This window comes from Callospermophilus lateralis, chromosome 2 (genome assembly GCF_048772815.1).
Source record: "Callospermophilus lateralis isolate mCalLat2 chromosome 2, mCalLat2.hap1, whole genome shotgun sequence".
NCBI classification, from domain to species: Eukaryota; Metazoa; Chordata; class Mammalia; order Rodentia; family Sciuridae; genus Callospermophilus; species Callospermophilus lateralis.
Window position 1 is genome coordinate 182,505,332 of NC_135306.1, and position 22,419 is coordinate 182,527,750.

Here is a 22,419-nt window from a genome sequence, read left to right on the forward strand (position 1 = left end):
TGGATGGACAGATAGAAGGATAGGACGAGAGATGGATGGATGGGTGGACAGATGGGTAGGTGGATAGATGGATGGATGAATGGACAGATAGATGGGTGAATAGAAGGCAGGGAGGGACGCAGGAAAGAGAAAAGCATTCTGTAAATTGATGAGGAATGTCTTGGATAGGATTTGTCTATGTCCTCAAAGCCTACCAGGTAGCGCCCAAATGCATTGGGTGATTAACTCTCTTTTATCCTCGATCTATTTGTTAATCTACTTTGAACTTGACTCTGTGCTAGGCTGTGAGGGTCTCGTGACATAGAATGTTTATGGAATAGATGGTTTTAGGCCAAGCAGGTATTAAACAAATAATTTCACTAACTTTTAATTTATTATGAGCTACTAGACAAATTATATGTGTATTTTACTTGGAGGTAATTGAATTCTTTTTTTAAATATTTATTTTCTAGTTGTAATTGGACACAATACCTTTATTTTATTTACTTATTTTTATGTGGCGCTGAGGATAGAACTCAGAGCCTCGCACGTGGTAGGTGAGCCCTCTACCGCCGAGCCACATCCCCAGTCCAGTAATTGACTTTTGATAACCATGATGATAGATGGAGTTTGTCTCTTACTTTTAAAAGAAGCAAAGTGGGGAAGGACAGGATGGCCTTTCTAAATGCTCCTGGTATGTGCCAGGCCCAGGACTGGTACTGACATGCTAAGTTGACAGGGCTGACATGGTCCTGCTCTCCTGTGCTTAGAACTGGTTGAGCCAAAGCCCTGGTTTCCAAGTTGAGCCCTCCTCTCTCACCCGTAAGCTTTGGATGGTCTTCTCATCCCGGTCATCATCCCGGTAAAACTTCCCCAAGACGATTTTGAGATCTGCTGTCTTGATGACGGTGACCTTCCCCAGGTCAGTAACACAGTGGGCGGCCACCACCACGGTGCGCTCGTTCACCAGGGCGCCGCTGCAGACCAGAAACCATGCGCCCTTGTGCAGGCCCCCATCGTGCACCCCACTGGTCCTCCTGTAGATGGCTGCTTGCCATGGCCAGCGTGTCCCTTGGGTCTTCAGAGAAGTGACGTTCTCGATTTTCCCACAGACTATGGAGAAAGCACCAGTTCAGTAATACCAACTTAGATATTTTCATCCAAAGGGGAATGCGTCTCTCTGCCAGGAGAGCACCAACTGGAAAGGTGGTCCCATGGGTCCAATGACCACTAAGCCATCTCACCTGGATTTCTTCTCCCTTTAAATATTGATCTAAACACAGTTGGTTACAAAGTCGAAGGTTAAAATTGGAGGTTTTATAGTAAAATGAAACCCAGATTATGATCCCAGGCACTTACTATCAATAGGACTTGGGTCAAGTGACTTAATCTTTTAGAGTCTCAGTTTCCTCACCTGTAAAATGGATAGAGCAATAATAATGGTCTCATAGGGTTCCAGAAGACTGAATGAGATGATGTATACAGACCCTCAAAAATATCATGACCGTCATGATAAACGTGACCGCCATGATCTAAACCACGCTGTTCTCCTTTCACAAGGGGAGAATGGAGAAAGGAGCTGGGTCCTGTTCTAGACACTTCCATATATTATCTCAGTAATCACCATCTTAACAGAGGAGGTAAATAATATTTTATTAATTAATAACAATTACCTAATTAAAATCACCTCAGGGTGGCTGTGAAATGGAGCTTAGGGTAGCCAAGATGACGTAACTAGAGGCTGCCTCGCACCTCTAACCCCCTCCCCACTTGCTGTTGAGTTCCTGCTCTCTTCCTCTTCTCCCAGTAAACATGATAGAGTTATCCACAGAAAGTATGCCCCTAGGAGTTTATGACTCCGCTTCTCCTGGGAAGTAAGTTCAAGCCAAAGGAAGACACTTCTAACCAAGGGGTTCCAGGTATCACCAAACTAGGGAAAGCCATGCAAGACCACTCCTTTGGACAATGGGACTCTCCCCAGACAACAAGGTGAATGGCTTTACACAGGCCGCTTTGGAAGCTGGAAGATACCGTCACTCAAAGATGAGCCTTGACTCACTAGGGATGCAGGATGGGGCCCGCCCACTCCACTTCCCGGTCCTCAGACACGTCCTCCGGCTGCTGCCCAGGCGGCGGTAGAAGGGTGAGAGGCACTCATACTGGAGCTGGGTGTGCAGGTGCTGGTACCCAGCAGGCAGGTCTCCAAAGGGAAGGGCTGGCTTCTTGGTAGGGGCACCCTGCAGTTTCTCCTTGCTGAAGGCCGATGAATAGAGCTGGTGTAATGGCGTCTCCCTGGGTCAGAGCACATGGGGCCAGAGAAAGAGACTGTCACCCTGGTCCTTTTAGCACCCATGCCAGGTCCCATGGAGATATGTGGTTACAGAAGAAGAGGAAAATGTCCTGTCTCTGTCTCTATATCTCTGTTCTTTCGCTTCCTTTCTCTTCTCTCTCTCTCTTACACACACACACACACACACACACACACACAGAGTACCCTTCACCTCTACCACTGAGCAAATTCTCTCGTACGCCGCAATCTTTTCATTCCTCCATTTCCATTTCTGGCATGCTTCCAACTGCCTCGGATTTTAACCAAAGAGAACTACATCTGACATAATAGCTGCTATGCAAAGACACTACACAGGCACACACACAAATTTAATTGCGAAACTAAATAGAAAAGGAGTTAATTTGAATGAGAGAATGCAGGCGTACTTTTTTTTTTCCCTCCAAACATTATCATAATGGGGCAATATTAGGAATTGACTTGAACTAAACTGTGTTGATACAGTAGCTTGATTTAGCAATTAGCAGATGTAATTAGTTCACCTCGGAGAATAGAAATTTCTCTCAGGGAGAATGATTGGGAGAAATATGAAGTGTTGTGTGTAAATGTGGAAAGGGATATTAAATGATCCCTGAAGGTGAAGGCCCCAGAGACCACTCCGGGGTTCTTGGGGGAGATATACACACATTGTTCTGCTTTGTGTTCGTTTTATATTGGTGCCCACTGAGTGACAAGCTGAAATTCCTTTAGGAATCAATGTCTTCATTCCCATTTGATGAATGGAGAAGGGAAGCCCAGATAGGTAAGTGAGAGTGCTCACGGGCACACAGGAAAGGAAGATGGTTCCTGAGACCACCGTGCTTAGCTGTCATGACTTCCATGTGGTGTCGCAACCACATCAATTTGATATCACTGTGAGAAATTATTTCATGCATCTCTATAGAACTTGGATCAGAGCAAATATTCCACCTAGACTGATTTCACTCAACAAACATTCCTATCATGGTTCTAACCAGGTCTGTAATTCTGGGAGCTTCTGCGCTTGCAAACAAGTTTATCTCTAGGCCACTGAAGGTTCACACTGCCTTTGGGGGCTCCCCAGGTGAGCCTGGCTGTTGGAGATAAGTAGAACCCCCACCCCCCACTTCAGCAGCCTGCCTTCCAGAAAGGTACTGAAAAACCGAATTTCAGGTTTGCTTCTCATTTACATGAGACAGCAGGCACGTTACCACCTAACCTCCCATTAAAATTGTCTTAAAAACTGCGTTCTTTTTGAGAGGGGTTCCTCTTCGAGATGTATCTTTGGGAAGAACAGGGGGATTCCACTTATTGGAGAGTCCAGCCCAGGGAATCACAGAGACCTGAAGACAGGGCCGAGTTTGAATTCCATTGCCACCATTCCAAAGGAAATGTCTTGCCTAAAAGGAAAAGACTTGAGAGAGAAAGAGGAAGGGTCAGATGCTGACGGGCATCCTCACCAAGGAACACTCCAGGGCAAGCCTGGTCACTCGAACTCATTACTACTAACCCTGACAATAGCTGCCTTTAACAGGTGCTTGTATGTGCAAGGTGCTTTGCTAAGGGTTAGTCTAGTGCATAAGGGAGCAGACCCTGGAGCCAGATGCTGAGTTTATGTCCTGGTTTTGCCACTTCTAGCAGTGTGACTTGGGGCAAGTTACTTTACTTCTCTGAGCCTCAGTTTACCCATCTATAATAAAAAACGGTAATAAAAATCTGTAATAAAAAGAATAATGCCTTCCTCAGAGGCTATAGTGAGAATTAAATGAGCCTAGACGTGTGAAGTACTCAGAAGAGCAGCTGTACACAGAAAACATGCAATAAGTGTTAGCTATTCGTGTTGGATTTAATCCTTACAACAATTCCCAGAGACTGCTATGATTATTCCTGCATTTCAAGAGAAGGAAAAAAATAAAAGGCTCAGCAAGCTTAGGAACTTTCCTAGGCACACGTAGAACTAAAGAGGGGCAGAACCAGCTCAGGAACCCTTGACCGTCAGTCACTCCAGTGTTTTCATTCAGTAAATATTTATTGAGTGTCTTCCACATGGCAGGCACTGTCTCAGGCACTAGAACAAAGCAGACAATGCTCCTGTCCTTGTAACTTCTGTATTTGGAATGGGGAGACAGAAATTGAACACGTAAACCAAGACAACCGGTAGAGCGGGAGCTGAGGTGAACACGGCCAGAGAACACCAGGTAAAGGAGTCGGAGGGCAGCGGGGGGTGGTAAGCTTGATAGTTTTAAAAGGGCAGCCAAGGGAGGCCTCTCTGTCAGGTAAAAACTGAGCAGAGAACTGAAAGAAGGGAGGCAGCGAGCCTCGAGGGGATCCTGTGGAAGAAGTTTCCAGACCAAAGGAGGCACAAGAATAAAGTTGTACAGCAGAACTGTGCTTGGAGAGAGAGAGGGGAAGCCTTCCTCATTGGAGCCGACACAGTGAAAAAGAGGTGAATAGAACTGGGCCTCCTGCCCCTGCCCCCCAAGGTGGCCTTCAGAGCTCACATCCCTGGTGGCGACTGGCCATGCGTCTCTAGTTTCTGGACTCCACCATGTCCTCTCTCCACTACAGGAGCCTCTGACTGCCAGCTGGGGTGTAGGAAGGTGTTCTTCCTGATGCCAGCGCCTAGAAGCTGCCACAGTGCATACACAGTAATTTAGGGAAGACTCAAGTACGACAACCCAGTTCCTCAAAGACCATCTGAGTGTCTTGCTTCTCACCAATCATCTACTTTCCCACGATCCCATAAAATTTGTCCATCTTCCAACCTTTGCTACCTCTTGGCCAAAGGCAGCTGGCTAATGAGCTTCCATGGAACAAGCCCTATTCTTTCATGACCATTTAGCACTAAATGTCCCTAAGAAACCCCAACACAAAGTAGAGAAAGGGAATAGGAGAGGAAATCTCCATTACCCTTCCTGACAGAGTCTCACCTTGACTGGACCTGCATTGGAAGAACTCTCCTTCTCACCAGGTCTGAGACCTTTGGCTCTCGGCAGGCTGGAAAAAAAAAAAAAAAAAAAAAACAGACAGGGTCTCATCATCTGTTTTCAGACTCACTGTTCACATGGCTCAGTTCAGATTCATCCCTAACCCCCTTTCTGGATACCACGTGCTCATTCCCCAGACTCAGAAGCAAGACATGTCAGCCAAGCTCGAACAGTTCGTTTAGCAAAAAAGCATGCTGCCTTTCTCCTAAATTGACAGCTTTCTCTGAAGAACTCTGATGCCTCTGAAAAACTCCTCCACCTAGGTGATTTGGGGCCTTGACGATTAAAAGATAGGACTATCTGCTTATGCGTCTAGCATTAGCACACTTGATCAGAATGGAATAGAATTCAAATGGAGTCCTAATATATAGCCCATACTGGGAATGAGAAGGTTCTCATTTAAAACCAGGCAGCAATGTCAATCATAGATAAGTCTTGTGTAATTGATTTTTTCCAAGTCCTTTCTCTGCTATTAAGGACCCCCAAAAATCTCTAGGAGACAACTCAAAGCTCAGTTTAATTTTTCTGAAGTCTCCTTTTTTTTTTTTTTCCACAAGTGAAAAGGAGTCCTTCCCGTCTCACTTTCCCAATCAAGAGCAGCCAACATTTGTCTAATTAGTGACTTAGAGTACTTTAGATGTATTAATTTGTAAGAGAAGAGTTGACAAAAATCTCCAAGGACATATGTAACGCCGTTCCCATACTTAATGAAATAAAACATCAGAAATCTATGCTGGTGGGGATGAAAGTCGTTTCTGGCTAAAGTCTAAAGTGATTTATTCCTTTCACAAATCATTCCCTTTCATTCCTTTTCCCATGATTCAGGTTGTTGACAAACACCCAGAAGGGAAAGTAGAGGACTGAGGCAATTATCTGGATAATCTAGGACAAGAACCCGCTTTTCTTCCCAGTAAACAGCCAGATCATTGTGACTGTCCCCCAAAACAGAGGTGCCGCTAACCAGAAGCAGCTAGAAACTATGCACCCCCACTGCAACAGAAATGGTTCCAACTGCTCTCTATAACATTTCATTTCTCTGCCTCCAACTTACATTTTGCAGTTTACTGCCTGGGTTGCCTCCCTTTGCATTTACCAATGCCTGGTAAGTTACACCTCTGTAATTTCCTTCTGTCTTCCATCTGAAATGTCATCCCGACTCCTCTTCACATCCTCAAATCCTCCCCAGCCTTCCAGACAGGTCCCAATTCTACCTGCTTCATGCAATTATCTCTCTTTCAAGAAACTCCCTCTCTCCTTTTCCTGAACTATCCATTTAGTTCCTACAGCTGTCTGTTGAATGTTCAAAGATCTACTATGTTAGTCTTGAAACATCTTAACGGGTCTCACTTCTCCCAACATAGGCAGCCAGGGAAGATGAGTCCATTCAGTTTTGACCTTGGATCTGCATATATAAACCTCAGCCCTATTGTTTTTCCTGAACTGTTCTGATAACTACATCACTCTCCTCCATCACCTCAAGATGCTGTGATGACAGTAAGCATGTCCTCCCTAAGTCCAGAAAAAAAAAAAGCAAATATTTTTAGGGATGGTTTCCAATCTAAGAGACAATGTGGTTCAGGAGAAAACTTAAGAGAGGAAGGGACCCCCCACCCTCCAACACACACATAGGGGCTTAAAAGAATGTATTAAAGCTATCAAAAAGCACAGTAGCTCCATCTACCCCTATAGGATCCTGACATACCCGTAAGTTACCTTTTATGCAGATGGGCTGTTTCCCTGACCACTCTCCATTCTGTTGGCAAGTTCTCTTCTCATTGCCACTAAGAACATAGGAGTTATTACAAAAGAATGACACCACCGTGCCGATTTTTACAGATCGCCCATTGAGCAGTCCAGGACCTCCTGTTATTTTCTTGTACCCATTGACTGGTCCCCCAAGATCTGAGCAGTTTCTTTCTTCAAGGACTAAAAGTGAAAAACAAGAGAAAAGAAGAACTGTTAAAAGTCTGAGTCATTTAACTTTAGAATAGAATCTTTTCATTATTTCATTGAATTAAAAATACAGTGATATCAAGCCTGCTAACAGTGTGCGCAAAAGAATTACCAAGAGAAATCTCATAATAGCAAATGCATGTATTAGACACGTCTTTCCTTGTTTTAATGATTTATTCTCAGACGGAGAAATATTTCATTCTAAATGTAAACAACTTTGACACAAATCTGACTCTTACATGATATCGTTCTTTTTTTTTTTCAAATTATAGGAGCTGGGCAAGACTGGACAAGAAAAATATTTCACCTAGATTTTATGATCAGGATACAGGCATTATTAGTTTTCAGTGTTGTATTATCTCCCTCATTTCCTATTGCTTGAACAATTAAATTAGACTGTTCAGTTTCCTATTCATGTTGTATACAAAAAAGTAGAACTGCTTAACAACAAGAATACATATATGAAATAAATTTAAATCTTATATTTCATATCAAGAAAAAAAGTGTTTCAAGTTTTAGTTAAAACTACTAGAGGACAATATCATTGCAAAAATATTACAAATTCCCCCTGATGCCCAAATGTAACTTTTTATCTGTATACTTAATATTCTTAATATTCTTAATGACTTACAGTAAAAATGGCATCCCCAGCCATTCTGAGCACTGAACAGGATTTTAGATTTAATCTGGAAAAATTCTGTTAAATAGGTAACATATTTTTCTCATACAGATTATGGCACAATGCTGAATATGACCTGTCTAAGGAAAGAGAGTGAGTCCTCCAAAGAATTCAACTGAATTTGGGCACTAATCTATCAGCTTCCCTGGTTTCTTTTTAATAATTTCTTCTAAGACACAGGCTCATTCCTATAAAACAGTTCTCGTGTAATGCAGTTATGCATTTGACGTACTTTCCTTCCCATAACTGTCCCAATTATCTTCCAAGCAACTTAACTTGCTTGCCTCCAGGCAAGAAAAGAATCTTCTTTCAAATAGCGCTTTTAAAACATTCAAGAATTAAAAATAAACAACTTTACCGGGTGCAACTTGGCAAGATTGCTGCAATTAGCCAACTGACTGGTTTGTCTCCTCTAGGATTATCCATAGCCCATGTGGCAGATGATCAATAACACTCTGTGTGCTTTGGGGGATTATGTAATATGAGTGATTTCCCTGGTGGGTGAATCCAAAACTCCTATTTTAAGTGTTAAAAAAAGGGACCTCACTGAGCAAGACTGTTTAAAATACTAAAATGGTATAAAGAGGGCAATGTGGCTTTTTTATGCTTCAAGTGGTCTCAGAAAACCCTAGTGCTTGTATTTTCAGGAATCCCTCTCTGATGGGAGGGGGAGGGAGAGGAAGCAGTACATGTCACCTCCGTGATGGCGCCAGCTTCTTTTAGGAGATGCATTTAGTCTGAACATATATCCCAGAGGGTGACCACTGGAGCTCAGAGACCACAATAAAAAAACGTAGTGTATCCTGCCTGTATGTTTAAAATAATGGAACTAGTTGCCAACATAAAACTTGGGAGAATTCATACAAAAATAGGTCTCACTGGGTTCTCACACAATTCGGATCTTCAGTCTCCCAGCCTGCCTCCCCCAGAGCGACCATCACCTGGAGCTGAGAAATGGCTCTCTGCTCACCTGGGAGCCGCATTCTTCACCAGGCTGCCTGGCTCTGGCAAGTGTTTGAATCTGTGGCCAGTTGCCTATCGAGAGGCTATGATTTATGCAGTTCAAGCCAGGTCCTCGTTTGTTTTGAGCTTTACTACAGCTCGTGGTCAAAAAAGATTGGGTGATATTTAAGGCCATTCCTGGAATACTGGGAGAAAATGAACGAGACTACAGCCACATCAGCCTCAGCAAAAGATAGATCTTTTCTACTGATGGTTTTGATAGGTGAGCCTGATAGTGGGGTTGTCTTCCCCTTGAAAGGAAGCTCTTCCATGGTTTGCTAGTCTCTCATGCCCTGGGCTGCCACAGCAGGGTTCTCATGAAACACACACACACACACACACACACACACACACACACAGTATTTAATGTGGGCTTAAATACTAGGAATTTGGGAAAGTTCTTGAGCCCTTGGAGATAAAGATTTAGGACAATCCAGGTCCTTTGTTTCTCTTACTCAGGAGGCTATAAAAGAAGACTTAAAGAGAAATTAACTTGGAATACACAAATACCTCTGTTCAAGGGTAAAGGATGCCACTAAACATCTGCAATTCTTAAATGCAAACAATTTTATAACTTGACATTTTTGAAATCAGGTCATAAGTGTAGTTTTCACACGGAAATTTCTGTACAACTTAAATTCAATATCTTAGAATGGAGAACTATGACAACTATTATTTGGTTTTAAGTTATTGCTTGTGGAATGTCATCATTAGGATAGAGCAAGTAATGCTTCTATGTTAGGATCCAATGGAGTGTTCAGGGGACTGAATGCTTGTTTCCCCCTCAAATTCATATGTCGAAATCCTAAGCCCCGATATCATGGTATTAGGGAGAGGGAGTCTTTGGGAAGTGATCAGGTCGTGAGGATGGAGCCCTGGTGTGTCTTATTGAAGGCAACTCAGAGAGTTCTCTCTCCCTCCTCCTCCATGTGAGGATACAGCAAGAAGACAGCCCTCTATGAACCAGAAAGCAGCCCTCACCAGACAGTGAATCTTCCAGCGCCTTGATCTTGGACTTCCCAGCCTCCAGAACTGTGAGAAATAAATGTTTGTTGTTTAAATCACTCAGTCTATGGTATTGTCTTGTAGCAGCCCCAACTGACAAAGACAGAAGGCAAGACTACGGCTGAAAATCAAGGGAAATATAGACAACAGAATCAGATTTATAAAGGGTCCAGCAAAGTGGTCATCTGACACTACTTAAGAATATACTTTGTATACAACCAGGGATATGGTGCTCTATATGTGTAATAAGAATGGTAATGCATTCCGCTGTCATATATAAATTAAAAAATGAATTAAAAATGTAAAAAATAAATAACTCCGCTGACACATTCCAGAAATAAAAGACAAGATTGAGAACTTCAGCAGAAAACCAGGAATGCTGAAAAAAAAAAATAACCTAAGAAAAAAATCAAAAACTGAAAAATTTAGTAACAGAACTCAGTGGATGGATTTAATAGCAAACTAAATAGAACTGAAAGATAGCTTCTAAGAAAACTTCCAGAATGAAGTTGAAAGAGACAAGAAGGTGAAAATGTACTCGAAAATCTAAGAGGTTCATAGGACACAGTGAGAAGGTAAAGAAACACATAATTAGCATTCCAGGAAAGGAGTCAGAGGGGAGAGGGAGGTGGGGGGAGAGGGAGGTGGGGGGAGAGGGAGGGAGGGAGAGCAGGAGGGAGGAAGAAGAAAAAGAAGAAGAGGAGGAGGAAGAGAAGGAGAAGAAGGGGAAGAGGAAGAAGATGATGGAGGAGGAGGAAGAGAGATGACAATGGTCAGAAACAATGTGCTAGGAAATAATAGATGAAAACTTTCCTGTACTCATGGAAGAATTTGTCCTACAGATTCATAAAGCCCCAAACCAGACAAAAATGAAAAAATAGATACATGGGAATGTTTTAAAGCAACCAAAGTGGAGACAGACCAAGGGATTTGAAAACCATACTTTCCGATATTTGAAGTCATTGCTGGGCATGATGGCACACACGTGTAATCCCAGAGACTCAGAAGGCTGAGGCAGGAGGATCATTGGCTCAGCAACTTAGTGAGGCCCAAACTAACTTAGCAAGACCCTGTCTCAAAATTTTTAAAAAGGGGAAGAGGGGGGGCTGGCTAGCAATGTAGCTCAGTGGTAAAGCACCTCTAGGTTAAATCTCTAGTCCCCAAAAAAGTGAAAATTAAAATAAAATAACAATTGTAGTCATTATCTTTACTTATTTTGCTTCTTTATACTTTTATCAAGTTTTACAATCATAAAGTAAAATCATAAAAGTTTGTTTTTTATTATTTTTGTTGTTGTTTCTGTTTTTATTATTTTTTAAATATTTTATTTTTTAGTTATAGTTGGACAAAATACCTTTATTTTATTTATTTATTTATTTATTTATTTATTTTTAGGTGATGTGGAGGATCGAACCCAGGGCCTCACACATACTAGGCAAGCGCTCTACTGCTGAGCCACAACCCAAGCCCCGGTTATTATTGTTTTAAAAAATCAAACAAAATATTTTTGAGTGCTGTCCATGAAACATCTAAATCTAGCATACAGTGTTTTATGCCTTGTTTTTTGGTCCAACTGTCTCTCAGTCCATGCAAATCTCTTTAATATTTTGTATAATCACATTATACAATTTTGCATGAAATCTCTTAAATAAGTCTTGTAACTAGATTCTGGTAGAAAAAATACTGGCCTCTAGGATCAGATAGATATGAGTTCAAATATTCATCTGGTTCCCCAGAGTCTACAACAGCAGGCACTTAATAAATATTTGTTAGGGGTAGAAGGAACAAAGAGTGAAAGTTTTTAATCTTGTACTTAAGAAACTAAGAGCTGGGAACCATTTAACCTCCCCAACCATTGCTTTTCTTAACTATAAAACAAAATAATAACACTTACCTGGCTGGGCTGGTTTTGAGGAGTCACAGAAATAACACAAAGTTTCCTTTTCCTTCATTTGCCTTTGTTTACAAAGCACTCAATGTCTTTAAAAGCCAGTTCCCCAAATTTAATACACCTTAAAGAGCACTCCAGAGAGAAATCTTAATAGCTCATTATTAGACCTATTCAAGCACAACACAGCCTTCCGCTCTATTTCCTGGGCTTTTGGTAATGTTTACCCGTGATGAACTTCCAAAACTGTGTTGATTCAGACTTCTGGGTACCAACCAGGGTGTCTGTTCATTTATTTTGTTTAATCTTACACAATAAAGCCTTAAAATTATGTTCCTATATCAAACAACCCGCGAGGGTTATTCTTTCTCTTTCATTTTCTGTACTTTCCAAAGCTTGCATACTCCCTTGTGATGTTTTTTTTGAAGAGAATTCTAAAACTTTCTCCATCCTTCCTTCTCTCTCCCAGTTGACATCTACCTGGTGGGTACATAGACTATCTGCATCTCATCAGAGCTCCTCCCTGCGGTTAGGTTTCAAAATGATTTTTTTCCCCTATGTGTTCTCTTTTTAGAAACCTTTGTATCTCCCCATTGAACAGATTCATGATTCTTTCTGTTTGATTTTTCAAGGACTTCAGGTTTCATTTCTCCTCAGTGGGATGGATATTTTCAGGCAAAGCCAATTGAGAATTTAAAATATCTGCATCCCTGGCCCTGAAGGAGCACCAAACTCCTGCTTTGTGAAATAAAAGATTGCATGATTGGTAATAAATAGCACATTGCCCCGTTACTTTTGGAACTCAGCCTGGGGACATTAACACACTAAGTTTAGCATGCCCCCACATGCCACTGCATGAACAACAGCAGTCATCCGAGGTACATTTCTCTGGGGTCTTGTTTCAAATAAGCATTTCAAGAAAGCCTTCTCTCTCCCTCTTTTCTTTCCCAGGGCCACGGAATGAGGAAGTTCTCCGAGTTCACTTCCCACGTGATTTCCCACGTGACTGCTGCGTGAAGGTTTTGTGATGGCTCTTGTCATGACCATTACTGGTGTCCCAGCCACGTCCCCTCATACTCACAAGTCACCCATCCCTCACCTTCGACATGTGATAGCTGGGGCCTACAGCCTTCAGAGGGTGTCCTTGGGCATGGCCATCCGCTTATCCAGATGGGGGGGGCGGCTAAAAAAATACCTAGAGTTCTGTCCTCCTCCCAGGCCCACCCCAGGCTCACCTGTAGCCAATATGTGGAAATAGAAGAACCCCATCCCTGTTCTTTGAGGTTTGATTTACATTCCCAGAACCCCCACGGGGGATGGGCTGTGTAGAAGATTACTTGAAAATATTCTTGCTAGATGTCTTCCTCTTTCTTATCTTGACTCTTCCACTCCTTGCTGGTTAATCACAGGAGTAATCCCTTTAGTGAATCACCTGGGCCCATAGGCTTGACTCAGGTTCTGTTGGAGGGAGAAACTAACCCAATACCGCTCTGTTAATTTCTTAGCTGGGCATCAGGGCCTCTCGGGTTTCTTCTCCATGGCACAGGTATCTGTGATGAGGCCCCAGAGAGGCAGTGGGCTCAGCCCCAATATGGAGCCTACATGCCTTTCAGCGTTCCTGGGTGGTGGCGAAGCCTTAAGAAGGCTGTTGGGCCAGGCAGCTACAGGCTGGTCCTTAAGACAGCCCCCAGCCTCCAGGCTTGCTCCTGGGCTCCAGCCCAGCCCCACAGCAGCCAATCTGCTGTACCTGAAGGGAACAGGTGACCTGAGGCAATGAGATTCCTCAGACCAAACAGTGCCGACCAGAACCTACCATCAGAGGAGTCTCCTTGAGGATTTGGCATGGTCCATGTTCAAGACTCTTTTCACAGTCCTGGGGTACCAAAGAAGATTCAACAATAATTGAAATTGAATCTCTCATGCTTCCCTGAATTATGGGGCTTAGAGTTGGATTTAAGATGATTTAAAGCAAATAAAATGTTATCTTTTTCCTCCCCTGAATGGAACAGCGAGAGGCAATACCTGTTACAAAGGCACCAAGTGAGAAGGCTAGGTCCAGAGGTCGGTGAGCAGGGCACATGGCGATGGAGACCTCAGAAGGCCTGTCAGATCAACATGCAGATGTCTTCAGGAAAAAAGTGGTTCTTCAGGGCACACTGATAAGTTAGCCTTTCTGTACCCTCTAGTCAGAAAAGTAATATTGAATGTGACAAAAGGAAGTCCACATTTTTCATCCCTAACCCGGGGAGTGGACCCACCTTCTGGCTGTGGAAAGACAATAGACCTCTTTTTCCATGATCTCTCTGTTCACCAGTACATTCCCGTCCATAAAAGTGATACATTTTCCTAAATGAATCCAAAATCTTAATATGATACACTAGCCCCCCACCCCCAAGGCATATTTGCTTTCTCCTTTTACTTAGGTCTGCAAGCTGTAAGATCATATTTGGAGACAGGAGCTGTTTATAACCTCTTAGGAACTAAAGGATCCAGTTGCTGCTTTGCCTTTTGGAAGCCAGCAGGCCCACCTTTCAGAGAAGGACTGGGGAGGTGCTGCTGCCTATTGATTTGACTGATCCCTTTGCCTTCACATGAAATGTTTAATGAGTACCTCCTCTATTCCCGGCAGAACAGGACATGGGAAGAGGCTTTTCTTTATCTCGAACATAGGACGTTTTCATTTAAACCCAGAAATACAAGTGACATCAGTCCAGGATGATTACACTAAAGTACTTTAGATATCTCAAGGCTTTCCTTGGCCTCCTGTAGGCAGTTATAGACAAAAATGGTTGGATACTTTCCTTCCAGCAACTTATTCCTCAGATCAGAATCTTACCAGACAATCTTTCTCAATCAGCCAGGTACGGTGGTGCACACCTGTAATCCCAGCAGCTCAGGAGGCTGAGGCAGGAGGATCACAAATTCAAAGTCAGCTTCAGCAACTTAGTGAGGCTCTAAGCAACTTAGTGAGACCTTGTCTTAAAATAAAAAGATAAAACAGGCTGGGGATGTGGCTCAGTGGTTGAGCACCCTGGGTTCAATCCCTGGTCCAAAAAAACAAATCTTAATCAAATAAATTCCTCATGGTTTAATTAGAATTTTTAAGGAATGTTATTATAAGAAATCCAGTTTTATTTCCTCAGGCTGACTCAACTCACTCTGACACACACAAAAAAAAGAGAGAACCCACAGGGTGGGGGTGGGGAATGTACATAATGTTTTTCATCAGCATTAATTTATCCTAACTAGTGCCTTTCTTACCTGTGCTTCTAAAAGCACATCAGAAGATAGGACCCTAACCAAGGAATAAAATAAAGGTGATCACAGGGTCCTTAAATAAATCAAAATAGGGTAAGGGGGGGTCTCAGCAAATACTAGTCAAGCGTGAAATTTGACTGTGGCCTTGGTCGCAATGAAGATGTCCCTGGGTGTGATGGATTGAACTGTCTGAGCCTGCTGTGTGGGTGTGACAGAAAACCACTTATCTATAGATAGGAAGCCGGGTGAAGTGGAACCAGGTTCTAATCTAGACGCTTCTGCTGAGATTAACCACAGGGGCCTTGTTGGAATTGGAGTTCCCAGCTTTATCACATTTGTGTTCTTCCTGAGTCACTAGACAGAGGTCACCCCTCAACCAGGGCACATGGTGAAGCTATGGCAGTGTGGCCAGTACATCAGGGCATAAAGCCAAAGATGAGACAATTAGAAGAGAGATGCTTCTTCGTGATGGAAGCAGCCATGCTCCAATTGCTGTCTAAAAGGGCTAAATGAGCATTCAAACAAATCTTTATTATTGGCTCTCTCCAAACATCCCTGGTATCTCCACTCACTCCCTGACCCTAGAGAAGAGGTGTGTGTGTGTGTGTGTGTGTGTGTGTGTGTGTGTATGTGGCGGGGGTGTATACAGATTATAAATAAATTCCTGAGTCTAACACTGTTTTTTTAATCCGAAATGCAAATGATTCATATTTTGGGAAACCTTCAGATAAGGCTAACCCTTAAAATTTATGTTATTCATCATTGATCAAAGATTTATCTAAAACTTTAGAGAAGCCACCAAATAGTGATTTAGCTGAATGTGATCAGTGATCTTCTGGGAGAACATGACCAGATCCTGGGCTCCCCAACACCTGCCTAAGCATTATATCTGGACGTGTCTCCCAAGATGTTTCCAGAAGAGACCAGTGTTTGAATTGGTATAATGAGTACAGGGCTGACCCTCTCCAATGTGGGTAGGCAGCATGCAATCCACTGAGGGCCTGAATAGAACAAAGGAATGAGATGGAGGAAGGGAGCATTGTGTTCTCTCTCTGCTTGGCTGGCTGAGCAGGATGTCCACACTCGGTCCTCGGGGCTCCTGATTCCCAGGCCTTCATGCCTGAACTGGAAACTACACCACTGACTCTCTACATTAGAGCCTTCAAATTACTAGCTCTCCTGCGTCTCGGTTATGGGGGTTCTCAGCCTCCACAATCAGGTGAGCCTATACATAGATGAATCTCCTATTGGTTCTACTTCTCTGGAGAACCAGGGCTAACAGAGCTCTCGAGGCTCTCCTAAGTTAACTCTTCCAGAAATACACTTTCAGAGAGGTGTCTGAGGTTAAGTTCCCCCAGCAGTAGCATGTGAGACTGGGTTTTGAGTACAAGCAGTTTATCTTGGTGGCAATCCCAGGAAGGGCCAACAGTGGACTAGGGAAAATAAAGACCGTGAATTTCTTAAGTTATCGAGCAAGTTATCACTGGGGGGCAACTGAGAATCAGTGCCATTTAGCAACTCTGGGAAACAATGGGACATGCCTCATTGTTATCCCACTCAAGGAGCAAGATACCAGTTCTCACCTATGGAGCACCATCAATCCTTTGTTGAAGGATGATGGGATAAGTACTAATTCTACATGCCTCCAGGATGCCCATAGGCCAGAGGATCTTCCCAGCTGGAGAAGGTCTCAGGCAGGGTTGAAGGAACGTGAGGGCAGGAGCCGGTTGAGCTGGCACCCACTGGAATAGTGCGAGCATAAACAAGACCAGTCACTTTTTTTGTGTGTGTGTATGAGAAGGGGAATGATCTAGTTTTTAGAAATATCTAGTAACAAAGCATATTAATATTTCTGTAACTTACAAAAAAGAAATGTTCAACATTTCCCCAGTACTCACCCTTAGACACAGGAGAGCAAGGGAGAGGTCAGAATAAAATTAACAATCTTTGCAACTCTAAAGGGGCCTGTGTTTGCTTTCTTTCAATCTCTATTCCATCTGCTGGTCTTCTCTTTGGGATTGTCCTATTTCTGCTTCTAAATAATTTTAACCTAGTTATGATTGCTTATGTCCTCTTGGACTTTGGAAATGGTTTAGCAGCGATTTACGAAACTGTGAGTAAAAAGCATACATTTCTGTGGGCAAATTGTATGTTGATGAAATATTTATGTCAGCCTGATAACCAGCTGAGCGGAAAAAGTAAGTCAGGATCCTATTCTGCTTTTTTAGAAAGAGCTGAGTTTCGGAGCTGTAAGATTATCTGAGAATTAGCTAGGGAAACAGGGCCAAAGTCAACAGAGCCCATCACCCCACGATGGAGCTGGTGGCAGGGGCTGGGGACGGAGGGACATTCGTCTCTATTCTTAGCATACTCTTGGGATCTACTCATTCTCACTCATCACCCAAATCAAGGGAACCACTTGTGACAGAATTTTGGTTCTGTTTGGAAAAGGCATTAACTTTCTCACTGGGGCTTTGTCCTTTCTGGAAACCTGATTGAACGTGAGGCCAGTGCTCAGAGACAACCTTCAGATGGCCTTTTAACTCTTCCTCACTTTCTCCTGTTCAAATTATATTTGAGTTCAAATTGTATCTAGACAAAACCAAATACTTTTTACTCACAAGAAGGTCTTCACCAACGAGGAATAATGACACCCACTGATGATGTCGTCTGCACTGAAATCTCTTTTCATCCCTTTCCAGCCAATGGCATCCTGCCTCTGTGATGCTTTCCAGCCCTCTGCGGGTGTGAATGAGACACTACCCATGTGAAATTATGCTTGGATTGCACACACTGCTATTTATTCATCCGGCAGCAATTTGGAGGCTGAGGCTTACAATTAGCTATTTGATCTTAATCAGGATTGTCTTGGGCCTCTGGTACACTGTGTCTTTCGACCACTACTTTTTCCGGTGTTTGGATGGCCTATTTAATTGGATTGCTAACACTGCCTGTGCCTAAGAGATAGGTCAACTTTGACAACTTTTCAGAAAGCTCTAGTCATTTTATTCCTTGGTCCCAGGCAACCTGGCACATCCCTGTTTGACAGAGTGAATGGGTAGGATAGGTAACATACCTGAGTGTTAGAAACCTAGTGGTTCTCCACCTACTACATCTGCTTGGTAATAATAGTGATCCTGGGGTTTCTTCAAATCTCAGAAGGTTTCTGAGTCAGCTCCAGGGTAGAGGGCAACTCTAAACTACCGGAAGAAATGTCCCTCTGTGGTAATCACAGTTAACGTTTTGAAATATAAGAAATGTTTGCTATGGAAATGGTTGTGGCTCAGTGTTAGGGCGCTTGCCTGGCACGCGTGAGGCACTGGGTTCAATCTTCATCACCACATAAAAATAAATAAACAAATAAAAGCATTGGGTCCATCTACAACTAAAAAAAAAAAAAAAAATGGCCTGAGCTACACAACTCTGTCTGTTTCAATCTGAGGTTCGTTGGCTGCTGGGCACATCCAAGTCCTTTGAGGAGATCCTTCTGAATGTCTGGCTTTCAAGATGCACTCAGTAATCCTCATCACCCCTGTGGCCACCACCAAAGGCCTTCACTTCAGGAAGTTGTAGCCAGAAACTATGCAACATGTGACCCTTTCCTCTACTAAAAATGGGCTAAGATTAGGCTAGTTTTATGGCTTTGCCCAAAGGCAGAGAAAATATAGGCCATGAAGCTCTGCCATGTTTCCCCAGGGCCTGGTACACTTCTTGGACACTCAGAAGTGTTTGGCTGGATGCATCTGTACAGTGGAGATGACAGAAGTACCTACTATGCAGGAAGTTGACAAACTGAGCAGGCAATGTCCCATGAAGCACGTAGCCTGGTCTATATTAGGAATGGAGAGAATAATGACTATTGCTGTTCTTTGTACATGGATACCAGCAAGAACATCCTGTTCTTAAAGAAGAGGAAGCTTTCGCCTTCTGGAGCAAGAGAGAGAGAGAAGTAGTGAAGGATCCAGGAGGCAGGAGCCTTTAAGGAAAACTGGGGGATCCCTAGCCTCTGTCAAAGGGCTGGGGTTCATCTCAGGGCCAGTGATGACTGGGATGTGTTATGGTTTGGATGTGAGGTGTACCCCCAAAAGCTCATGTGTGAGAGAAATTAAAGAAGGTTCAAAGGAGAGATGATTGGGTTGTGAGAGTCATAACCCAATCCATGAATTAATTACCTGATGGGATTAACTGGGCGGTGACTGAAGGCAGGTGGGGTGTGGCTGGAGGAGGTGGGGTATTTGGGACTTGGCTTTGGGGTATATATTTGTGTTGGCAAATGGTGATATCTCTCTCTCTCTCTCTCTCTCTCTCTCTCTCTCTCTCTCTCCTCTCTCTCTCTCCTCTCTCTCTCTCTCTCTCTCTCTCTCTCTCCCCCCCCCCTTTTCTGGTCATCATGTGAGCTGCTTTCTTCCACCACACTCTTCCGCCATGTTGTTCTGCCTCACCTCAAGCCTGTAGAAATGGAGCTGGCTGTCTATGGACCGAGACTTCTGAAATTGTGAGCCCCCAAATAAACTTCTTCTCTTCTACAATTGAGCTGGCTGGGTCTTACAGTCACAGTGGCAAAAAAACAACTAAAGCAGGATGTTTGTTTCCATCAGAAGTTAATTCTGCAATGCCCTCATCCTTCATCTATCACTTGTGCCCTCTTCCCAGCCCGAGGTGGGCACACAGCCCCTCCCAGCTCTGATGGATTACCTCTTAACCTGGGACCCAAATAAAATCGGCCTCCTCCATTAAGCCGAGCCTCAGTGACCTCATCTGCTAAAGCAAAGCCAAGAAGGCCTTGACCAGGAGCAGCAGATGAACACAAAACTGAGTAGAATTATGGAGGCTCTGGCCCTTCCGTGCTCCAGGGGGCTCCCTCCCATGCTCTGAGAGGCATGCAGGCTAGAGAACAGTTTACATGGCCTCTCCTGCCTTCTTGTTATTTGGGGAGAAATGCTGCTTTGCTAAAATACTCACTGACTAGCCAAATGCACCCTTGACAAGACAACCCCAAGCACCTTACCCTGCATGCAACAGCAATGCTTTGGTTAAGAGGCCACAGAGTCTCTGCAGCCCAGCAGAGTTCATAACTTAGATGTCACTTGGTCTGTGTAGACTTAGGAACAAGCATTGATCCAAAAAAAAGAAAACTTTCCCTCCGAGCTACACACACACACACACACACACCTTGACAATTGTTAAAGGGCAGCTTCGACTGTGTTCAGTAACAGTTCTTATGTTTTGGATCTAAATCCAAATGGATGGTGTCCCTCTGAATATACCAAGAGGAGTTCAGAGGTTCATTGCCTTGTTAGGAAGAATGAGTGGGTGGGAGCCCCAGATACTGTGTACGAAGTCAGCAGTCTATCAGCTAATAGTCTTCCTGGGGCTCCTCCAGTCTCAAGGGTCTGGATCATTAAGTGCTTGTGAATAATAACTATGGATCCCTGAGACCATTCTCCATAGAATTACACTCTTAACTCTTATACCCTCTTATGTCAGGTTATTCATTTCTTTTTTCTTCCCCATCCCTCTAACAAAACTGATGCTCTAAAACCCAGGTCTCCAAAATAACCACAGGGACAGGCACACATCCCACCGTGTGTTAAATGATGACTACCAAAACCCCATGAGAGAACAGAGGCTGATCAGATAACACAATGCTTTGGGTGACCTTCCCCGGAGTATCCAAATCCAGCTCCTTCATGACATTCTTGCATTTATCATGTCTGAAAACCCCCTCTCCAGGCTATCCTGGTGGCAAAGGCTCCCCAGTCATCACACTCAGTGGGCATATCTTCCCCTGGGACCCAGGATTTCTTATGACAATAACACCAGCAACATCTGCTTGTCCTTTTAAAACCAGGTCTTTCTTGCCTGTGGGCTGATGCAGTGGTAGCAATATTAAGGGTCCAGCAATGACTCGTGAAGGTCAACTCAAGAGGAAACTCAGAGAGTCTTTAGGGAATTTTCTTAAACCACTGGAGCAGGCGCTGAATCCCTTGCTCTCCACTTTTTCATAATCATCACCTTGTAGAAACTAGTGTTGTTGCCATAATGCCTTATCTGGAGAATCCTCTGCTTTCTGCCAGAATTTCAAACAACTTTAAGACAGGGCCAGAAGCAGTCATAAGATTCACAGCTCTTATTCCTCAACTCTGCCTTTTGTGGGTCTCACAAACACCCTAATTTGGTATTATTTTGCTAAACTTTGTAAATGGGAAAATCGAGGCTCATGGAAGTTAAATGACTTGTCTAAGACCATCTGGCTGGCCAATTTCAGATTCAGTGTCAATCCAAGATCTTTCTGGCTACACATTCCAAGCACCATCTAGCAGAAGTCAGAGATGCACCTGTCTTCCAGATACTGAGGCTAAGAGAGGTCTTTGGACCTGAGACAAAGGCAGTTTTTCAATACCTTATTGGAAAAATGTCAGAACCGTCTGCATTAATCCAGGGAGCACACAGCACCTTATTTACCTGTCAGTCGGGGAAGAGATGATTGCTACCCATTAGGGGTCTCCAAACAATCTCACTTGCATCAGCATTAATGTTTCCATGAAGATCTCAAAGTTCCCAAACACTTATTCCAATGAGAAATGCGGGGCACCTCTTTGAAGCACAAGGAGACAGTGTGCCTCTCACCCTGGGCTCCTTTCTTCTCAGTCCTTGGGACAGGCCAGTGGGAAACCTTCTGGGTCTCCAAACCCAAATGAATCCAGATTCACCATTTTCCCTTAATTGGTGGAGCCCGGTTTGTTTTGTTCAAAGGCGCGTCAGAGCCTGCAGTGTGAGCATTGTGCCCCCAAGATTTAGCCCGTTTCATCGTCCTTCATTAGGATGCACAGGGGAGAGCCGGGCCTCGTCAACTGGGCCAGAGGAACAAAGACAACATGGAAACTGGGGCGGGCGATGAATCCCTTGCTCTCCACTTTTTCAAAACAAGACTCTGACCATTTTCTTGAGGACTTATTTTGTCGTTGTGTTCCATACAAAGAAACAGGAAACTTCAGAGGAAAGAAGGGGTCTCAGTTTCTTGCATGGTGGCCCAGGGAGGCTGGAGGTCACTGAGGGCGTTGGCAGGGGGTGAGTCTGGCCTCAAGGCTGAGGAAGGGCCACTCCCCTTGTCAGGGTTCTGAGGAGGTCACTCAGGAGCAGAGGAAAGTTTTACCTCCTTGGAAAACATTTTAGGGAAGCTGAGGTTGGGGGGTGGGGGTGTAATAGCCCTTGATGAGTGTCCCAGGCCTTTCACACCCTCTTGACCACTGGGACAAGGCCAGACCTTGCTGATTGTTTCTCCTTTAATCCACCACTTCCCAAAGTCTGAACAAGAACTCTCTCTCCTCAGACCAGTGGAACCCCCTGAAAACACACCCAT

General features: G+C 43.7%; 1 protein-coding gene across 2 annotated transcripts in view; it reads right to left on the minus strand.

Moving 5' to 3' along the window:
- Positions 1-22,419, minus strand: part of Pamr1 (peptidase domain containing associated with muscle regeneration 1) — a 76,352-nt gene that overhangs the window by 1,843 nt on the left and 52,090 nt on the right. Inside the window, exons 7-11 of one of the 2 annotated variants that reach the window (XM_076844343.2) lie at positions 9,887-9,937; positions 6,985-7,197; positions 5,215-5,281; positions 2,039-2,271; positions 800-1,092 (exon numbers count right to left, since the gene is read on the minus strand). In XM_076844343.2, the coding sequence (XP_076700458.1) occupies positions 800-1,092; positions 2,039-2,271; positions 5,215-5,281; positions 6,985-7,197; positions 9,887-9,937 (857 nt within the window). The remainder of the gene's footprint in view (positions 1-799; positions 1,093-2,038; positions 2,272-5,214; positions 5,282-6,984; positions 7,198-9,886; positions 9,938-22,419) is intronic. The other variant, XM_076844342.2, reaches the window with a different exon arrangement.